The sequence below is a fragment of the Hyla sarda genome, chromosome 4 (genome assembly GCF_029499605.1).
Source record: "Hyla sarda isolate aHylSar1 chromosome 4, aHylSar1.hap1, whole genome shotgun sequence".
In the NCBI taxonomy this organism is placed as follows: domain Eukaryota; kingdom Metazoa; phylum Chordata; class Amphibia; order Anura; family Hylidae; genus Hyla; species Hyla sarda.
The window spans coordinates 11206520-11226543 of NC_079192.1; the positions used below are offsets into that span (position 1 = coordinate 11206520).

Below are 20024 nucleotides of genomic sequence, written 5' to 3' on the forward strand. Positions count from 1 at the left end.
ATCTTACATCGCTGGGGAGTGGAGAATACCGCCTGCTCCCATTTTACTAACTTCTGATCGCATGGGGTCTCGGAAGTGAGACCCAGTGCAATCAATCCCTCAGCCCATGTACTACAAGCTCCATCAGGGAACATACTCTGTTCCATGATGGGGGTTGTAGTACAAACACTAATGTAGCCTCCCTAGCCACTTGCAGACTCCCGCAGCCGGGGAATTACTACTCCCATGATGGAAACAAGTCTGTTCAATCATGGGGGGTAGTAGTAGTCCCTCAGCACTGCAGGAGTCTGCTGATGTCACCACTTCTGAGCATGCTCAGAAGTAATAACAGATATTATAGCCCAGATGCAAACGGATGCCATAAAGGCTCATCCGTTTGCCATAGACTTCAATGTCAAAAATTGAAGAAAAATTAGTGCATGTGCCGTTTTTTCTTCCGTTACAAATAACGTCTGTTATTCATGACGTGCTATAACAGGTCATAACGGACAATCAAAAAATCCCATAGACTTTTTTTTTTTTTTTTGAATAATTGTTTATTTTAAAGAAGTTTTTTCCAATTTATAACAAGTATAAAATACAGAAAAGGAAAAGATAAAACACATTAAACTGTGATACATATCACTTTGGTGATGTAAGACACATTTCAACTTTGTAACAGCCGTTTAACATCCGTTATTAAGGCTCATAACAGGTCTTTTAACGGAGCAACTTTAAAGTGTGAAAGGGGCCTTACACTTGTGACTTTTTCAGTTTTGCACTTGGTAAATTTCGACCACTGCAAAGTGAAAACTGAAAATTGCTTAGGTACGGCTGATTGGTATTTTATGATTACCCACAAAAGTCGCACAAAAATTGCTTAGGTGCACGTGTCACTTTTTGTGACTTTTATAATAAAAAACCCTCTAAATCCCTTAATAAATCTCCCTTACAGTGGTCAGAATTGGGTGATTTTAAATATATTTATTTATTTTTAAAAAGTTTTATATTTGTCAACGGAATAAAAAAATAAATAAATACAAATCCATGGGATAAAGAAAATCGTGGTGTGAACAGGGGCTATATTATCCCCTCCTCATTTATAGACTGATGGTCCTTCTCCTCTGACATCACTTACATTATCTACAATAAATGACATCAGGTAAAACATTAGATTGTTCATCCTCATCCCTCTGTGTGATTCTTGTATTTCTTGTCTCTACAGCTGGAGATCACTTTATAGACCGACATGAACAGGATCTGATTAATGGAATAAAAAATGTACGTCCAGTTATATATGATCTGTACTGGAATAATTTGCTGACAGGAGGAGAGCGGGATTATATAATGGAAATATCAGAACCTGAGGACATAATGAGAAGTCTGTATGATATTATCAGATACTGTGATGACTCTGACAAAGAAAAGGTTTATGACACTTTGTATAAGTACAATCCCAGTATCATGGAATATCTGAAAAAGCCGAAGGATCCATCAAAATTAGTAAAAAGTAAGTGTTACTGTGATCTGTATCTATTTCTCCACATATATCGCTCTCCTCCTCTGTGTAGATATATACAGTGACCCCCCGACCTACGATGGCCCCGACATATGATCAAATCGACATACGATGGTCTCTCAGAGGCCATCGCATGTCGATGTCAGCATCGACATACGATGCTTTTTTATGTCGGGGCCATCGCATTAAGTGCTATCCGGCAGAGCAAAATGCTTAAGCTGCTGCCGGATAGCAGCTTAATGTTCCCTGTGTGGTGCGGTGAGTATTACTTACCCCTCCACGATGCTCCAGGGTGCCCTTCGGGTCCAGCGCTGGTCCTCCGGTGTCTTCTCGGCCCTCTCCGGTGACGTCAATACGAAGCTGCACACGCCGTCCCGTCATCCAATAGGAATGGCGTATGCAGCGGCGTAAGGCCTTGTGGAAGAAAGCAGAGGACCGGAGAAGACCAGGAGAGCCCAGCGTAGGCCTGGGGACACCATCGGGAGCGGCGGGGACACCATCGGGAGCGGCGGGGACAGGTGAGTACAGCTTCCTATACTTTACGTTGCACGAATCCCTCAACATACGATGGATTTGACAAACGATGGCTGGTTTGGAACGAATTACCATCGTATGTTGAGGGACCACTGTAGTAAATATTTTAATCATGAGGAACGTATTTTACATTTATTTATTTTTTTTATAAATTGAAGATTTTTTAAATTATTTCAATTAAAACCTGTTAGTTTTTCTTTTCAATAAACAACCTATAATAAAATGGCTGTAGAACCATAGTCAGTGTCCAGGCTGCTGATAATTCTTTAGGTGTCAGGTGAAGGAGTTAATTCATTATGGTCATTCAGACCTAGGATCCCTAACGCTACTGTGCACCAGATCCATAACACTCCTCTTTGTTTTAGTACTTTCTCCTTATCACTACTGTGTGCAGTGATTCTCTGCTGGAGATTTGCCTAGTTTTAATGGACTAATAAAGTTTTTCATTTTTAGAGGTGAGTGCCAGTGATGCTATTTTATATTATATATTTTTTCTATTATAGAATGACTCTTCCTGTAGAACCATAGAGGGTGTCCAGGCACAATAAGATCTTCTCTATAGAGGATCGGGGCGGGAATGGTCCCTGTCATAAAGGAATAGACTGAAATCTTTAATAAGTTCAGACCTATAGATATTGTACAGTATGTGTGTGATGATACTTGTTGTTCAATACTGACAGCTGTATGGACTATCCTGGTGTGAACAGGGACTATATTATCCCCTCCTCATATATAGACTGATGGTCCTTCTCCTCTGACATCACTTACATTATCTACATTATCTGTGTGATTCTTGTATTTCTTGTCTCTACAGCTGGAGATCACGTTATAGACCGACACAAACAGGATCTGATTAATGGAATAAAAAATGTAGAACCAGTTATATCTGATCTGCACAGGAATAATCTGCTGACAGGAGAAGAGCGGGATTATATAATGGAAATATCAGAACCTGAGGACATGATGAGACGTCTGTATGATATTATCAGATACCGGGATTTCTCTGACAAAGAGAAGGTTTATGACACTTTGTATAAGTACAATCCCAGGGTCATTAATTTCTTGAAAAAGCCGAAGGATCCATCAAAGTTAGTAACAAGTAAGTGTTACTGTGATCTGCATCTATTTCTCCACATATTTTGCTCTCCTCCTCTGTGTAGATACATGAAGAATATTTTATTCATAATTAAATGTTATTAATTGAAGCATTTTTTACTTTTTTCTATTGAGACTGTTATTTTTTCACCCAATAAATAATGTTTAATCTTGGGGCAACCTATAGAAAATGGCCCCTGCCTGTAGAACCATAGTCCTTGTCCAGGCTGCTGATAACGCTGTAGGTGTCAGGAGACAATTACATCTTCTCTATAGAGGATCGGGAAGGGAATGGGCCTGATTATATTGTAAAGTGTTACACACTGAGCTCCGGCCGCAAGCATCGGCCGTGAGCGCAGTGTCCCTCTGTCCCCGACCGCCTGCGGGACCGGGATTCGCATCGCGAGACGCGCCCGCATGCGAATCACGGCCCGTCACTCCCCTCGTTCTGCTCCTGCAGCTCTCTCTCATTCTCAGCTCAGGCACGTGTGTCCCCGTCCCTTAGGGCGTGCGCGCGCCGGAGCTCTGAGATTTAAGGGGCCAGTACGCCCATAATCAGTGAATACACCTGACACCACATTATCAGTTGTTGTTTGCACCTCCCACACTTCCCTGCTGGATCTTCAGTGCCTATTGCCTGAGAGAAAGCGTTCCATATTGCCTGTTTTGCCATACCCGTGTATCCAGACCTTCCTGCTACGTTTTTTGACTGCGAACCTTTGCCGCCTGCCTTGACCTTCTGCTTCGTTGACTACGCTACAGCTTCCTCCTTCGGTACCTCGCCTTGCCCAGTTACCTGTGTGGTCAAGCCGTTTCGGGGTAGCGATCTGGGTATCGCCTGCCACAGCAAGCCCATCCTGCCTTGCGGCGGGCTCTGTTGAAGACCAGCTGAACCTTAGACTCCGCTCCCCGATACGGTCCGAGTCATCAGCCACACAGGTAGAGGATCCAATCCAGCTTCGTTACATAAAGTATGGTATACTTTTCTATGTACAGATGTATACTCACAGCTTTATGGACAATCCTGGTGTGAACAGGGACTATATTATCCCCTCCTCATATATAGACTGATGGTCCTTCTCCTCTGACATCACTTACATTATCTACAATAAATTAAATCAGGTAAAACATTAGATTGTTCATCCTCATCCCTCTGTGTGATTCTTGTATTTCTTGTCTCTACAGCTGGAGATCACGTTATAGACCGACACAAACAGTATCTGATTGGTGGAATAAAAAATGTAGATCCAGTTATATCCGATCTGTACTGGTATGATCTGCTGACAAGAGAAGAGCGGGATTATATAATGGAAATATCAGAACCTGAGGACAGGATGAGACGTCTGTATTATATTATCAGATACTGCGATGACTCTGATAAAGAGAAAGTTTATGCCGCTTTGTATAAGTGCAATCCCAGGGTCATGGAATATCTGAAAAAGCCGAAGGATCCATCAAAATTAGTAACAGGTAAGTGTTACTGTGATCTTGTCAAGATACGGATAGGTATGCAGCGAGGACACTGGTGGTGGATCCTCTGTGTCAGTGGGGTGATGACGTGGGCCGTTCCAGGGGAACGGAGTCTAAGGGGTTACTGGTTTTCACCAGAGCCCGCCGCAAAGCGGGATGGACTTGTTGCGGCAGGTAACCCCCAGGTTGTTCCACCCGATAGCGACTCAACCCCAGCTGACAGCGGAGACAGGCACGGTACAGAAGGACAAGGCAAGAGCAAGGTCGGACGTAGCAGATGGTCAGGGCAGGCAGCAAGGGTCATAGTCAGGAGCAACAGCAGAAGGTCTGGAACACAGGCTTGGGAACACAGAAAACGCTTTCACTGGGCACTAGGCAACAAGATCTGATGATGACAGGAAGGGGAAGTGGGTTTTTATAAGGAGGGCACAGGTGCAGGTACTGATTGGGCCAGGCGCCAATCAATGGCGCACTGGCCCTTTAAATCTCAGAGATTGGGAGTGGGGCTGCGCGCGCCGGGACTGAGCAGACTGAGGACGGGGCAAGTGAGGAGATTGGGATCCCCGCCGGTGACACTAGTGCAGCGCTCCCGGTCAGCGGGTCTGACCGGGGCGCTGCACGGAGGTGAATGCCGCGAGCGCTCCGGGGAGGAGCAGGGACCTGGAGCGCTCGGCGTAACAGTACCCCCCCCCCCTTTAGTCTCCCCCTCTTTTTGGAGCCTAGGAACTTGTGGATGAGCTCCTTGTCGAGGATATTATCCTCGGGTTCCCAAGACCTCTCTTCGGGGCCACAATTCTCCCAGTCTACGATAATTTCCTTTACAGTGAAGACATCAGAGGAGTCAGAGACAGGAGCAGGAGCCGTGACCTTGGGGGAAAAGCGGTTAAGAACGAGAGGTTTGAGAAGGGAAACATGAAAGGAGTTAGTAATACGAAGAGAAGGAGGAAGATGAAGTTTGTAGGAGACAGGATTGATTTGACTCTTGATTTTAAATGGTCCACGGTAACGTGGGCCCAGCTTGTAGCTGGGAACACGAAAGCGGATATACTTGGCAGAGAGCCACAGTTTGTCCCCAGGAGCAAAGACAGGAGGAGTTCTTCTCTTCTTGTCAGCATGTCTCTTCATACGAGACGAGGCCAGTAGGAGCGACTTTTGAGTCTCCTTCCATATAACAGAGAAGTCCCGGGTAACTTCATCTACAGCAGGCAGTCCAGAAGAAGTGGGAATGGGGAGGGGAGGCAAAGGGTGACGGCCGTACACCACAAAGAATGGGGATTTGGCAGAGGATTCCGAATTTTTGAAATTGTACGAGGATTCAGCCCAGGGTAGAAGGTCGACCCAATCGTCTTTGCGGGAGGAGACAAAATGTCGCAAATAGTCACCAAGAATCTGGTTTACGCTCTCTACTTGTCCATTGGATTGGGGGTGATAGGAGGACGAGAAATTTAATTTGATTTTTAATTGGTTACAGGGAGCTCTCCAAAATTTCGACATAAATTGAACGCCTCTATCCGAGACGATATGCGTGGGAAGCCCGTGAAGGCGAAAAATATGCATAAAAAATTGCTTCGCCAATTGTGGCGCAGAAGGAAGACCTGGAAGTGGAATGAAGTGTGCCATTTTGGAGAAACGATCAACCACCACCCAGATGAGGGTGTTGCCATGGGATACAGGCAGATCCGTAATAAAATCCATGGCAATTTGGGACCATGGCTGCTCGGGGACGGGTAAAGGAAGGAGGAGTCCAGCAGGCTTCTGGCGAGGGGTCTTATCCCAGGCGCAAACTGTACAGGCCCGAATGAAATCAGTGACGTCACCAATACAAACGAGAAATAAGCTGGATGGACTTTTTAATGCTAGCATGGCCAGCAAGGTGAGAGGAATGTCCCCATTTGAGGATCTTGAGGCGCTGGCGTGGAGGAACAAAAGTCTTTCCAGGAGGAGTTTGTCCCAAAGAAGCTGGACCAGAGGAGACCAGGCACTCAGGCGGTACGATATGCTGCAGAGGGGCTTCAGATTCGGTGGCATCAGAGGAACGTGAGAGGGCGTCAGCCCTGACGTTTTTGTCTGCAGGATGAAAGTGAATCTCGAAGTTAAAGCGGGCAAAAAACAATGACCATCTAGCCTGGCGAGGATTCAGACGCTGAGCAGACTGGAGGTACGAGAGATTTTTGTGGTCAGTGTAAATGACAATGGGGTATTTGGAACCCTCCAATAGATGCCTCCATTCTTCGAGTGCTAACTTAATGGCTAGAAGTTCACGATCTCCAATGGAGTAATTTTTTTCTGCCGGAGAGAAAGTTTTAGAGAAGAAACCACAAGTAATGTTACGTCCGGTAGAGTTTTTTTTGGAGAAGTACGGCTCCGGCTCCGACTGAAGAGGCGTCCACTTCCAGAAAGAAAGGTTTCGATGGATCAGGTCTGGACAGCACTGGAGCAGAAGTGAAGGCAGTTTTGAGACGATTGAAGGCCTCATCAGCTTGAGGAGGCCATGACTTGGGGTTGGCATTCTTCCTGGTCAGGGCTACAATAGGGGCCACAATGGTGGAGAAATGGGGAATAAACTGTCGGTAATAGTTGGCAAATCCCAGAAAGTGTTGGATCGCGCGGCCAATCTAAAACCGCTGAGAGTTTATCTGGGTCCATTTGAAGCCCTTACCCAGACACTAGGTAACCTAGGAAAGGAAGAGAATTGCATTCAAAGAGACATTTTTCCATTTTGGCATACAGGTGATTTTCACAAAGTCTCTGGAGCACTAGACAGACATGACGACGGTGTTCCTGCAGGTTTGAGGAGAAAATCAAGATGTCGTCCAGGTAAACCACAAACCAGGTATATAATAAGTCCCGAAATATCTCATTAACGAAGTCCTGGAAGACTGCAGGGGCGTTGCAGAGCCCAAAGGGCATAACTAGATATTCGAAATGTCCGTCTCTGGTATTGAATGCGGTCTTCCACTCATCACCTTTCCTGATGCGAATAAGATTATATGCGCCTCTTAAGTCCAATTTAGTGAAAATATTGGCACCACGAAGGCGGTCAAAGAGTTCAGAGATCAAAGGCAGGGGATAGCGGTTTTTGATGGTGATTTTATTTAGACCGCGGTAGTCAATGCATGGTCGTAAAGATCCATCTTTTTTAGAGACAAAGAAGAACCCCGCTCCAGCAGGGGATGAGGACTTCGGAATAAAACCTCTCTTTAGGTTCTCCTGGATATAGTCGGATATGGCTTGAGTCTCTGGGGCAGATAGAGGGTAGATCCTGCCCCGGGGTGGAGTGGTACCAGGAAGGAGGTCAATGGGGCAGTCATAAGGCCTATGAGGTGATAAGATCTCTGCTTGTTTTTTGCAGAAAACATCAGCAAAGTCCTGGTAGGCCTTGGGAAGATATAGATGGAGCCACAGGGGTTTGACAAGTGTAAGCAGACGTTAGGCATCGTTTGAGGCAATATGGACCCCAACTTTTGATCTCCCCGGTGGTCCAGTCAAGGGTGGGAGAATGACGTTGGAGCCATGGCAGACCGAGGAGGATTTCAGAGGTGCAGTTGGGCAGGACAAGAAATTCTATTTTTTCGCGATGCAGTCCAATGCTCATAAGCAGGGGTTCTGTGCGGTAACGCACAGTGCAGTCCAATTTTTATCCGTTGACAGAAGAAATGTAGAGCGGCTTGACGAGACAGGTCACTGGGATGCTGAACCTATTAACAAAAGAGGCCAAAATTAAATTTCCTGCTGAACCGGAGTCCAAGAAGGCCACAGCAGAGAAGGAGGAGTTGGCAGAAGGAGAAATCCGCACAGGCACAGTGAGACGTGGAGAAGCAGAATTCACACCTAGAGTCGTCTCACCTTTGTGAGGTAACGGAGTGCGTCTCTCCAGACGTGGAGGGAAGATAGGACAGTCTTTTAGGAAGTGTTCGGTACTAGCACAGTACCGGCATAGATTCTCGTTACGGCGGCGAGTCCTCTCTTGTAGGGTCAAGCGGGACCGATCCACTTGCATAGCCTCCTCGGCAGAAGGCGCAGGAACAGATTGCAGTGGACTTTGGAAGAGAGGAGCCGGGGAGAGAAATCGCCTTGTGTGAACAAGATCCTTTTCCTGTCGGAGCTCCTGGCATCTTTCAGAGAAACGCATGTCAATGCGGGTGGCCAAATGGATAAGTTCAGACAGGTTGGCAGGAATTTCTCGTGTGGCCAGTACATATTTGATGTTGCTGGATAAGCCTTTCTTGAAGGTCGCGCAGAGGGCCTCATTGTTCCAGGATAGCTGTGAGGCGAGGGTACGAAACTGGATGGCGTATTCGCCTACGGAAGAACTCCCTTGGACTAGGAAGGACTGGATAGTAGCAGTGGCAGGATCATTGCGGTCCCAGAGCGGTGTGGCCCATGACAAGGCCTTTCCAGACAGGAGACTGACCACGAAAGCCACCTTAGACCGTTCAGTGGGGAATTGGTCCGACATCATTTCTAAGTGTAGGGAACACTGGGACAGGAATCCACGGCAATGTTTAGAATCACCATCAAACTTGTCCGGTAGAGACAGGCGGAGGCTGGGAGCGGCCACTCGCTGCGGAGGAGATCCAGGAGCTGGCGGAGGAGATGATTGCTGAAGCTGTGGCAAAAGTTGTTACAGTATGACGGTCAGTTGAGTCAGCTGCTGTCCTTGTTGAGTGATCTGTTGGGATTGCTGGGCGACCACCGTGGTTAGGTCAGCGACACTAGGCAGCGGGACCTCAGCGGGATCCATGGCCAGATCTACTGTCAGGATCCGGACTGGTATGCAGCGAGGACACTGGTGGTGGATCCTCTGTGTCAGTGGGGTGATGACATGGGCCGTACCAGGGGAACGGAGTCTAAGGGGTTACTGGTTTTCACCAGAGCCCGCCGCAAAGCGGGATGGACTTGCAGCGGCAGGTAACCCCCAGGTCGTTCCATCTGATAGCGACTCAACCCCAGCTGACAGCTGAGACAGGCGCGGTACAGAAGGACAAGGCAAGAGCAAGGTCGGACGTAGCAGAAGGTCAGGGCAGGCAGCAAGGGTCGTAGTCAGGGGCAACAGCAGAAGGTCTGGAACACAGGCTTGGGAACACAGAAAACGCTTTCACATGGCACTAGGCAACAAGATCCGGCGATGATATGAAGGGTAAGTGGGTTTTTATAAGGAGGGCACAGGTGCACGTACTGATTGGGCCAGGCGCCAATCAATGGCGCACTGGCCCTTTAAATCTCAGAGAGCCGGCGCGCGCGTGCCCTAGGGAGCGGGGCTGCGCGCGCCGGGACTGAGCAGACGGAGGATGGGGCAGGTGAGGAGATTGGGATGCGAGACGCAGGCGGGCGCGTCACGCTACGCGGGTCGCATCCCGGCCGGTGACACTAGTGTAGCGCTCCCGGTCAGCGGGTCTGACCGGGGCGCTGCACGGAGGTGAACGCCACGAGCACTCCTGGGAGGAGCAGGGACCCGGAGCGCTCGGCGTAACAGATCTGTATATTTCTCCACCTATATTGCTCTCCTCCTCCTCTGTGTAGATACATGAAGAATATTTTATTCATAATTAAATTTTGTTATAAATTGAAGCATTTTTAACTTTTTTCTATTAAAACTTTATTTTTTCACCCAACATATAATGTTTATTCTTGGGGCAACCTATAGAAAATGGCCCCTGCCTGTAGAACCATAGTCAGTGTCCAGGCTGCTGATAACGCTGTAGGTGTCAGGGACAATTACATCTTCTCTATAGAGGATCAGGGAGGGAATGGGCCTGATTATATATAAAGTATCATATACTTTTCTATGTACAGATGTATACTGACAGCTGTATGGACAATCCTGGTGTGAACAGGGACTATATTATCCCCTCCTCATATATAGACTGATGGACAATCCTGGTGTGAACAGGGACTATATTATCCCCTCCTCATATATAGACTGATGGACAATCCAGGTGTGAACAGGGACTATATTATCCCCTCCTCATATATAGACTGATGGACAATCCTGGTGTGAACAGGGACTATATTATCCCCTCCTCATATATAGACTGATGGACAATCCTGGTGTGAACAGGGACTATATTATCCCCTCCTCATATATAGACTGATGGTCCTTCTCCTCTGACATCACTTACATTATCTACAATAAATGACATCAGGTAAAACGTTAGATTGTTCATCCTCATCCCTCTGTGTGATTCTTGTATTTCTTGTCTCTACAGCTGGAAATCACTTTATAGACCGACATGAACAGGATCTGATTGATGGAATAAAAATTATATATCCAGTTATATCTGATCTGTACAGGAATAATCTGCTGACAAGAGAAGAGCTGGATTATATAATGGAAATATCAGGACCTGAGGACATAATGAGAAGTCTGTATGATATTATCAGATACTGTGATGACTCTGACAAAGAGAAGGTTTATGACACTTTGTATGAATACAATCCCAGGGTCATGGAATATCTGAAAAAGCCGAAGGATCTATTAAAATTAGTACAAAGTAAGTGTTACTGTGATCTGCATTTATTTCTCCACATATATCACTCTCCTCTGTGTAGATATATAGTAAATATTTTAATCATAAGGAACGTATTTTACATTTATTTTTTTTATAAATTGAAGATTTTTTTTTTAATTATTTCAATTAAAACCTGTCAGTTTTTTCGTTCCAACAAACAATGTTTATTATTAGGTCAACCTATAATAAAATGACTTTGTAGAACCATAGTCCGTGTCCAGGCTGCTGATAATTCTTTAGGTGTCAGGACACAATGAGATCTTTTCTATAGAGGATCGGGGCGGGAATGGTCCCTGTCATAAAGGAATAGACTGAAATCTTTAATAAGTTATCAGACCTATAGATATTGTACAGTATGTGTGTGATGATACTTGTTGAATACTGACAGCTGTATGGACAGTCCTGGTGTGAACAGAGACTAAATTATCCCCTCCTCATATATAGACTGATGGACAATCCTGGTGTGAACAGAGACTAAATTATCCCCTCCTCATATATAGACTGATGGACAATCCTGGTGTGAACAGAGACTATATTATCCCTCCTCATATATAGACTGATGGACAATCCTGGTGTGAACAGGGACTATATTATCCCCTCCTCATATATAGACTGATGGACAATCCTGGTGTGAACAGAGACTATATTATCCCCTCCTCATATATAGACTGATGGACAATCCTGGTGTGAACAGGGACTATATTATCTCCTCCTCATATATGGACTGATGGACAATCCTGGTGTGAACAGAGACTATATTATCCCCTCCTCATATATAGACTGATGGACAATCCTGGTGTGAACAGGGACTATATTATCTCCTCCTCATATATGGACTGATGGACAATCCTAGTGTGAACAGGGACTATATTATCCCCTCCTCATATATAGACTGATGGACAATCCTGGTGTGAACAGGGACTACATTATCCCTCCTCATATATAGACTGATGGACAATCCTGGTGTGAATAGGGACTATATTATCCCTCCTCATATATAGACTGATGGACAATCCTGGTGTGAACAGAGACTATATTATCCCCTCCTCATATATGGACTGATGGACAATCCTGGTGTGAACAGGGACTATATTATCCCCTCCTCATATATAGACTGATGGACAGTCCTGGTGTGAACAGAGACTATATTCTCCCCTCCTCATATATGGACTGATGGACAATCCTGGTGTGAACAGGGACTATATTATCCCCTCCTCATATATAGACTGATGGACAATCCTGGTGTGAACAGGGACTATATTATCCCCTCCTCATATATAGACTGATGGACAATCCTGGTGTGAACAGGGACTATATTAACCCCTCCTCATATATAGACTGATGGACAGTCCTGGTGTGAACAGAGACTATATTATCTCTCCTCATATATAGACTGATGGACAATCCTGGTGTGAACAGGGACTATATTATCCCCTCCTCATATATAGACTGATGGACAATCCTTGTGGGAACAGAGACTATATTATCCCCTCCTCATATATAGACTGATGGACAATCCTGGTGTGAACAGGGACTATATTATCCCCTCCTCATATATAGACTGATGGACAATCCTGGTGTGAACAGAGACTATATTATCCCTCCTCATATATAGACTGATGGACAATCCTGGTGTGAACAGGGACTATATTATCACCTCCTCATATATAGACTGATGGACAATCCTGGTGTGAACAGAGACTATATTATCCCCTCCTCATATATAGACTGATGGACAATCCTGGTGTGAACAGGGACTATATTATCCCCTCCTCATATATAGACTGATGGACAATCCTGGTGTGAACAGGGACTATATTATCCCCTCCTCATATATAGACTGATGGACAATCCTGGTGTGAACAGGGACTATATTATCCCCTCCTCATATATAGACTGATGGACAATCCTGGTGTGAACAGGGGCTATATTATCCCCTCCTCATATATAGACTGATGGACAATCCCGGTGTGAACAGGGACTATATTATCCCCTCCTCATATATAGACTGATGGTCCTTCTCCTCTGACATGACTTACATTATATACAATAAATGACATCAGGTAAAACATTAGATTGTTCATCCTCATCCCTCTGTGTGATTCTTGTATTTCTTGTCTCTACAGCTGGAAATCACTTTATAGACCGACACAAACAGGATCTGATTGATGGAATAAAAATTATATATCCAGTTATATATGATCTGTGTGGGAATAATCTGCTGACAAGAAAAGAGCTGGATTATATAATGAGAATATCAGAACCTGAGGACATGATGAGACGTCTGTATGATATTATCAGATACTGTGATGACTCTGACAAAGAGAAGGTTTATAAAACTTTGTATAAGTACAATCCCAGGGTCATTGATGTCCTAAAAAAGGCAGAAAAAAGTAAGTGTTACTGTGATCTGTATCTATTTCCTGACATATATTGATTGCTCTCCTCCTCCTCCTCTGTGTAGAATATTTTATTCATAAGAAATGTATTTTATATATTTTTTTTTTTAAATAAATTGAAGCATTTTTTAAACTTATTTAAATTGATATGTGTTATTTTTTTTTACCCAACAAATAATGTTTATTCTTGGGACAACTTATTATAGAATGAAAAGGCACAATAAAGGAAAGATCAGGGTTGGCATCTCTGACAGGACGCATCCAACCAGCAGATAATATATAGTCCAACCAGGAAAGGAGATGAAATAATTTGCCGTACAATATACAACTGAGGGTCCATAATGCCCAGGAAATCCAGCATGAGACAATTAATAAAACTTAATAGAAAATAGCATCACTGGCCCTCACCTCTAAAAATGCTAACTTTATTTCAGTACATTAAAACCAGGCAATTCTCTGGTAGGATAGAAAGAAAAAAGAATGCCAAGGCCGGGCCGAACGTGCACAAGGCAACGGAGACGTTTTGCTGCCTCTCAGAAGTTATCTATAGGAGACACTAAAGTGGGAATGTCTTCGTGACATATCATAAAAGCAATAAATATGATTAAAACAGGAATTGAATAGTTAGTAGTAATGTCATAAGTATGGAACTATTATAGGAAGACATTTAAAGGGGTTCTCCACCATAAGGTGATTTTAGTATGTACCTGGCAGACAGTAATGGACATGCTTAGGAAGGATCTGCTCTTGTCTTGGGGCTAAATGGCTATGTTGTGAGATTACCATAAGACTGTGGCTAGCTGTTTGTGAAATAGTATTTCCTGTTTGACTTTCCTTTTTTTTACTACAAATCCCACAATTCCATCTTCCTCCCTCCCCACACATCAGCCACCCCACCCATTGAAACATAAATGAGCTGCATCCATTCAAATCAGTGTGGTTTTATATCAGGGTGCCTACAGTTGTTGCATTAGTTGCAGATTGATCCCTTCACCCATTGAAGCAGACAGGCTCCTTGTCATCAGCTGACTAGTGAGTCAGGTCTCGGCTGCATTGCAACCTGGGAAAAATCTGAGACAACAGTAATTTTGTATGCTGGTAAAAATAAATAGTGGAGTGAAAACCGTCACACACAGGTACAGACACTATATTAAGAACTACACTAACTTCACAGCCCCTGTAGCACAGTCAAATAAAAAAAAATTCCTGGAATGCCCCTTTAACCCCTTAAAGGGCTACTCCGGTGCTTAGACATCTTATCCCCTATCCAAAGGATAGGGAATAAGAGGCCTGATCGCGGGAGTCCTACCGCTGGGGACCCCCTTGATCTTGCACGCGGCTCCCCGTTTGTAATCAGTCCCCGGAGCATGTTCGCGCCGGGTCTGATTACCGGCGACTACAGGGCGGGCGGCGTGTGATGTCACGCCTCCGCCCCAGTGTGATGTCACGCTCCGCCCCTCAATGCAAGTCTATGGGAGGGGGCGTGGCAGCTATCATGCCCCCTTCCGAAGGCTTGCATTGAGGGGCAGAGAGTGACTTCACACGGGGGCGGAGGCGTGGCTTCACACGCCGCCCGCCCTTTAGTCGCCGGTAATCAGACCCGGAGCGAACACGCTCCGGGGACTGATTACAAACGGGGAGCCACATGCAAGATCACGGGGGTCCCCAGCGGCAGGACTCCCACGATCAGGCATCTTATCCCCTATCGTTTGGATAGGGGATAAGATGTGTAAGCACCGGAGTACCCCTTTAAGGATGCAGGGTTTTTCCGTTTTTGCATTTTAATTTTTTCCTCATCACCTTCTAAAAATCATAACGCTTTCAATTTTGCACATAAAATTCCATGTGATGGCTTATTTTTTGTGCCACCAATTCTATTTTGCAGTGACATCAGTCATTTTACCCAAAAATCCTCGGCGAAACGGAAAAATATTCATTCTGCGACAAAATTGAAGAAGAAAAAATGTAATTTTGTAAGTTTTGGGGGCTTCCGTTTCTACGCAGTGCATTTGTCGGTAAAAATAACACCTTATCTTTATTCTGTAGGTCCATACGGTTAAAATGATCCCCTACTTATATAGGTTGGATTTTGTTGTACTTCGGAAAAAAATCATAACTACATGCAGGAAAATGTATAAGTTAAAAATTCTCATCCTCTAACCCCTATAACTTTTTTATTTTTCCATGTACAGGCCGGTATGAGGGCTAATTTTTTGCACCGTGTTCTGAAGTTTTTCTCGGTACCATTTTTGTATTGTGAAAATATACAATGACAAAATGGTAGAGAGGCTCGTATTAACCAAGTGACCAATGTCTCTAGCTGCCCAAATAGCACCTATACCCACGGTGCCAAAAAGGGGAGATACAAAATATAGAAATTGGGGCTCAGAGTCTTGAAAATAGCATTTCAATTAAAACATTAATTTATATCATGTACAATTTTATATCATATATTTAATAAACGTTTTAATTTAAATCCTATATTCAAGACTCTGAGCCCCAATTTCTATATTTTGTATCTCCCATTTCTGTATTGATCGGACTTTTTGATCGCTTTTTATTCATTTTTTCATGATTATAAAAAGTGACCAAAAATACGCTATTTTGGACTTTGGAATTAGTTTTGCGCGTACGTCATTGACCGTGCGGTTTAATTAACTATATATATATTTTTTTTTTTTTTATTCAGAAGAGTTTTATTAATTGAGCAGTATACAAACAGTAGCAAAGAGCATTGTTAGAGTACTCAATAAGAATCTCCATCAGTGGAGTCAATAGGGAAAACAGCATGAAAAAGATAAGGCAATGAACATTTGGTACAAAGTATCAATAGGAAAGGAATGTCATCTGGAGACAATATAAAGTGCCATGGATACTAACAAGTTGTACCAGGACAAATAAGTAGTCAAGCTGTCGATAGACATGTCTCTATATCCTTATGTGTTTAGGAAGAGATAAAAAATCATTGATATAATAAAATAAAATTGAAATAAAATAAAGTAAAGGGGGTAAAGGGAAAGAGCTGGGGAAGACGACAAGGGGAGAAGTAAGGGGAGTTGGAAGAGAAGAGAGGAGAAACATCAGAACTCGGGTACTCACTTGAATCGCTACGTAAGGGCGCAGCCGCCACCCCAACACTCCGGCCCCGGTCCACGAGAGGGTTACCACGTCTCCCTCAAATACCATCATCCGCCGCGTAGAGGGGTGAGTTAACAAAAGTGAGCCAGGGAAGCCAAATCGTAGTGTATTTTTCTTGTCTACCCGAGGAGTCTGCCATCAGTTCCTCCATACGGCATAAGAAGAGTATCTCCCTGTACCATTCAGAAATGGTCGGGGGGCAAGGGTCTTTCCAATGTCTGGGTATGACAGTTCTCGCAGCCATGAGGAGGAAGTGTGCTAGTGCCCTAGAGGGGGTTCTCCTAGTGGCGGGTAGTATGGAAAGTAGGAGGGCTTTTGGGTGGTTCATGTATGTCACACCAGTAATGGAGGCGATGCGGGCAACCACCACCTCCCAGAAACGGGTCAGTGAGGGGCACGACCACCAAATATGGGTCATTGTTCCACCAGGTGCGCCGCAACGCCAACATAAGTCCGGTACAGTGGGGTACATGCGATTCAGAGTAGAAGGAACCCTGTACCACCGGGATAGTAATTTGAAGTTAGTCTCCTGCGCCCTACACGATATCGATAGTCGGTGACACATGGTAAAGGCAGTCGTCCAGTCCGAGGGAGCAAAGGTCGTGCGTAGCTCCGACTCCCACGCCCCCACAAACCTTGGAGGCGATTGCTCAGCCTTATCCATAATTAAGCGATAAATCTGTGATACAGGCCTGAGGGGCGCAGAGTCAGAGACGCACATCTGTTCCAAAGGCGAAAGAGGCCTTGCCAGGAACAGTGTCTGTCCCATGGTCCGGATAAAATGATCTACAACTATATATTTTTATAGTTCGGACATTTACGCACGCGGCGATACCACATGTTTATTTTTATTTACATGTTTTGTTTTTTTAAGGGAAAAGGGGGGTGATTCAAACTTTTATTAGGGAAGGGGTTAAGTGACCTTTACTAACTTTTTTTTTTTTGCAGTGTTATAGTTCCCATAGGGACCTTTAACACTGCACACATTGATCTTTTACCCTGATCCCTACAAAGCCATAGCTTTGCATGGATCAGCGAGATAGGGGCTCAATTGCTCAAGCCTGTAGCTCAGGCTTGGAGCAATCAAACGCCGATCGAATGCGACGGAGCAAGGTAATGGGGTCTCCGCTCGCGTCCTAGCTGATCGGAACATCGCGATAAAATCTGAGCTGCCGGGAAGCGTTTACTTTCATTTTTAGACGCGCCGATCAACTTTCTAAAGGGTTAAGAGCGCGCAGCACAACGATCGTGCCGCACGCTATTAGCCCAGCGTCCCGGCTATCGTTAGCAGCCGAGACCGACCCGGTGTGATACGGGGTCACGGCGTGACCCTGTTTTAAACACCGGGACCGGGCAAGGGGCCCTTCGTCCTGAAGGAGTTAATTCATTATGGTCATTCAGACCTAGGATCCCTAACGCTACTGTGCACCAGATCCATAACACTCCTCTTTGTTTTAGTACTTTCTCCTTATCACTACTGTGTGCAGTGATTCTCTGCTGGAGATTTGCCTAGTTTTAATGGACTAATAAAGTTTTTCATTTTTAGAGGTGAGTGCCAGTGATGCTATTTTATATTATATATTTTTTCTATTATAGAATGACTCTTCCTGTAGAACCATAGAGGGTGTCCAGGCACAATAAGATCTTCTCTATAGAGGATCGGGCGGGAATGGTCCCTGTCATAAAAGAATAGACTGAAATCTATAATAAGTTATCAGACCTAGAGATATTGTACAGTATGTGTGTGATGATACTTGTTGAATACTGACAGCTGTATGGACAATCCTGGTGTGAACAGAGACTATATTATCCCCTCCTCATATATAGACTGATGGACAATCATGGTGTGAACAGAGACTATATTATCCCCTCCTCATATATAGACTGATGGACAATCCTGGTGTGAACAGAGACTATATTATCCCCTCCTCATATATAGACTGATGGACAATCCTGGTGTGAACAGGGACTATATTATCCCCTCCTCATATATGGACTGATGGACAATCCTGGTGTGAACAGGGACTATATTATCCCTCCTCATATATAGACTGATGGACAATCCTGGTGTGAACAGGGACTATATTATCCCTCCTCATATATAGACTGATGGACAATCCTGGTGTGAACAGGGACTATATTATCCTCTCCTCATATATAGACTGATGGACAATCCTGGTGTGAACAGGGACTATATTCTCCCCTCCTCATATATAGACTGATGGACAATCCTGGTGTGAACAGGGACTATATTATCCCCTCCTCATATATAGACTGATGGACAATCCTGGTGTGAACAGAGACTATATTATCCCTCCTCATATATAGACTGATGGACAATCCTGGTGTGAACAGAGACTATATTATCCCCTCCTCATATATAGACTGATGGACAATCCTGGTGTGAACAGAGACTATATTATCCCTCCTCATATATAGACTGATGGACAATCCTGGTGTGAACAGAGACTATATTATCTCCTCCTCATATATATAGACTGATGGACAATCCTGGTGTGAACAGAGACTATATTATCCCCTCCTCATATATAGACTGATGGACAATCCTGGTGTGAACAGGGACTATATTATCTCCTCCTCATATATATAGACTGATGGACAATCCTGGTGTGAACAGAGACTATATTATCCCTCCTCATATATAGACTGATGGACAATCCTGGTGTGAACAGAGACTATATTATCCCCTCCTCATATATAGACTGATGGACAATCCTGGTGTGAACAGGGACTATATTATCCCCTCCTCATATATAGACTGATGGACAATCCTGGTGTGAACAGGGACTATATTATCCCCTCCTCATATATAGACTGATGGACAATCCTGGTGTGAACAGGGACTATATTATCCCCTCCTCATATATATACTGATGGACAGTCCTGGTGTGAACAGAGACTATATTATCCCCTCCTCATATATAGACTGATGGACAATCCTGGTGTGAACAGGGACTATATTATCCCCTCCTCATATATAGACTGATGGACAATCCTGGTGTGAACAGAGACTATATTATCCCCTCCTCATATATATACTGATGGACAGTCCTGGTGTGAACAGAGACTATATTATCCCCTCCTCATATATAGACTGATGGACAATCCTGGTGTGAACAGGGACTATATTATCCCCTCCTCATATATAGACTGATGGACAATCCTGGTGTGAACAGGGACTATATTATCCCCTCCTCATATATAGACTGATGGACAATCCTGGTGTGAACAGGGACTATATTATCCCCTCCTCATATATATACTGATGGACAATCCTGGTGTGAACAGGGACTATATTATCCCCTCCTCATATATAGACTGATGGTCCTTCTCCTCTGACATCACTTACATTATCTA

At 44.4% G+C, this 20024-nt stretch overlaps 1 protein-coding gene across 20 annotated transcripts in view; it reads left to right on the plus strand.

Moving 5' to 3' along the window:
* Positions 1 to 20024, plus strand: part of LOC130367542 (uncharacterized) — a 352795-nt gene that overhangs the window by 230612 nt on the left and 102159 nt on the right. For 18 of the 20 annotated variants that reach the window (XR_008892098.1, XM_056570003.1, XM_056570002.1 and 15 more), the window contains 5 exons: positions 1205 to 1489; positions 2847 to 3131; positions 4313 to 4597; positions 10807 to 11091; positions 13236 to 13502. Coding sequence is in view for 19 of the 20 variants with exons in the window: in XM_056570003.1 (XP_056425978.1) it covers positions 1205 to 1489; positions 2847 to 3131; positions 4313 to 4597; positions 10807 to 11091; positions 13236 to 13502 (1407 nt within the window). In the remaining variant the exon portion in view is untranslated. The remainder of the gene's footprint in view (positions 1 to 1204; positions 1490 to 2846; positions 3132 to 4312; positions 4598 to 10806; positions 11092 to 13235; positions 13503 to 20024) is intronic. The other 2 variants (XM_056570013.1, XM_056570016.1) reach the window with 2 other exon arrangements.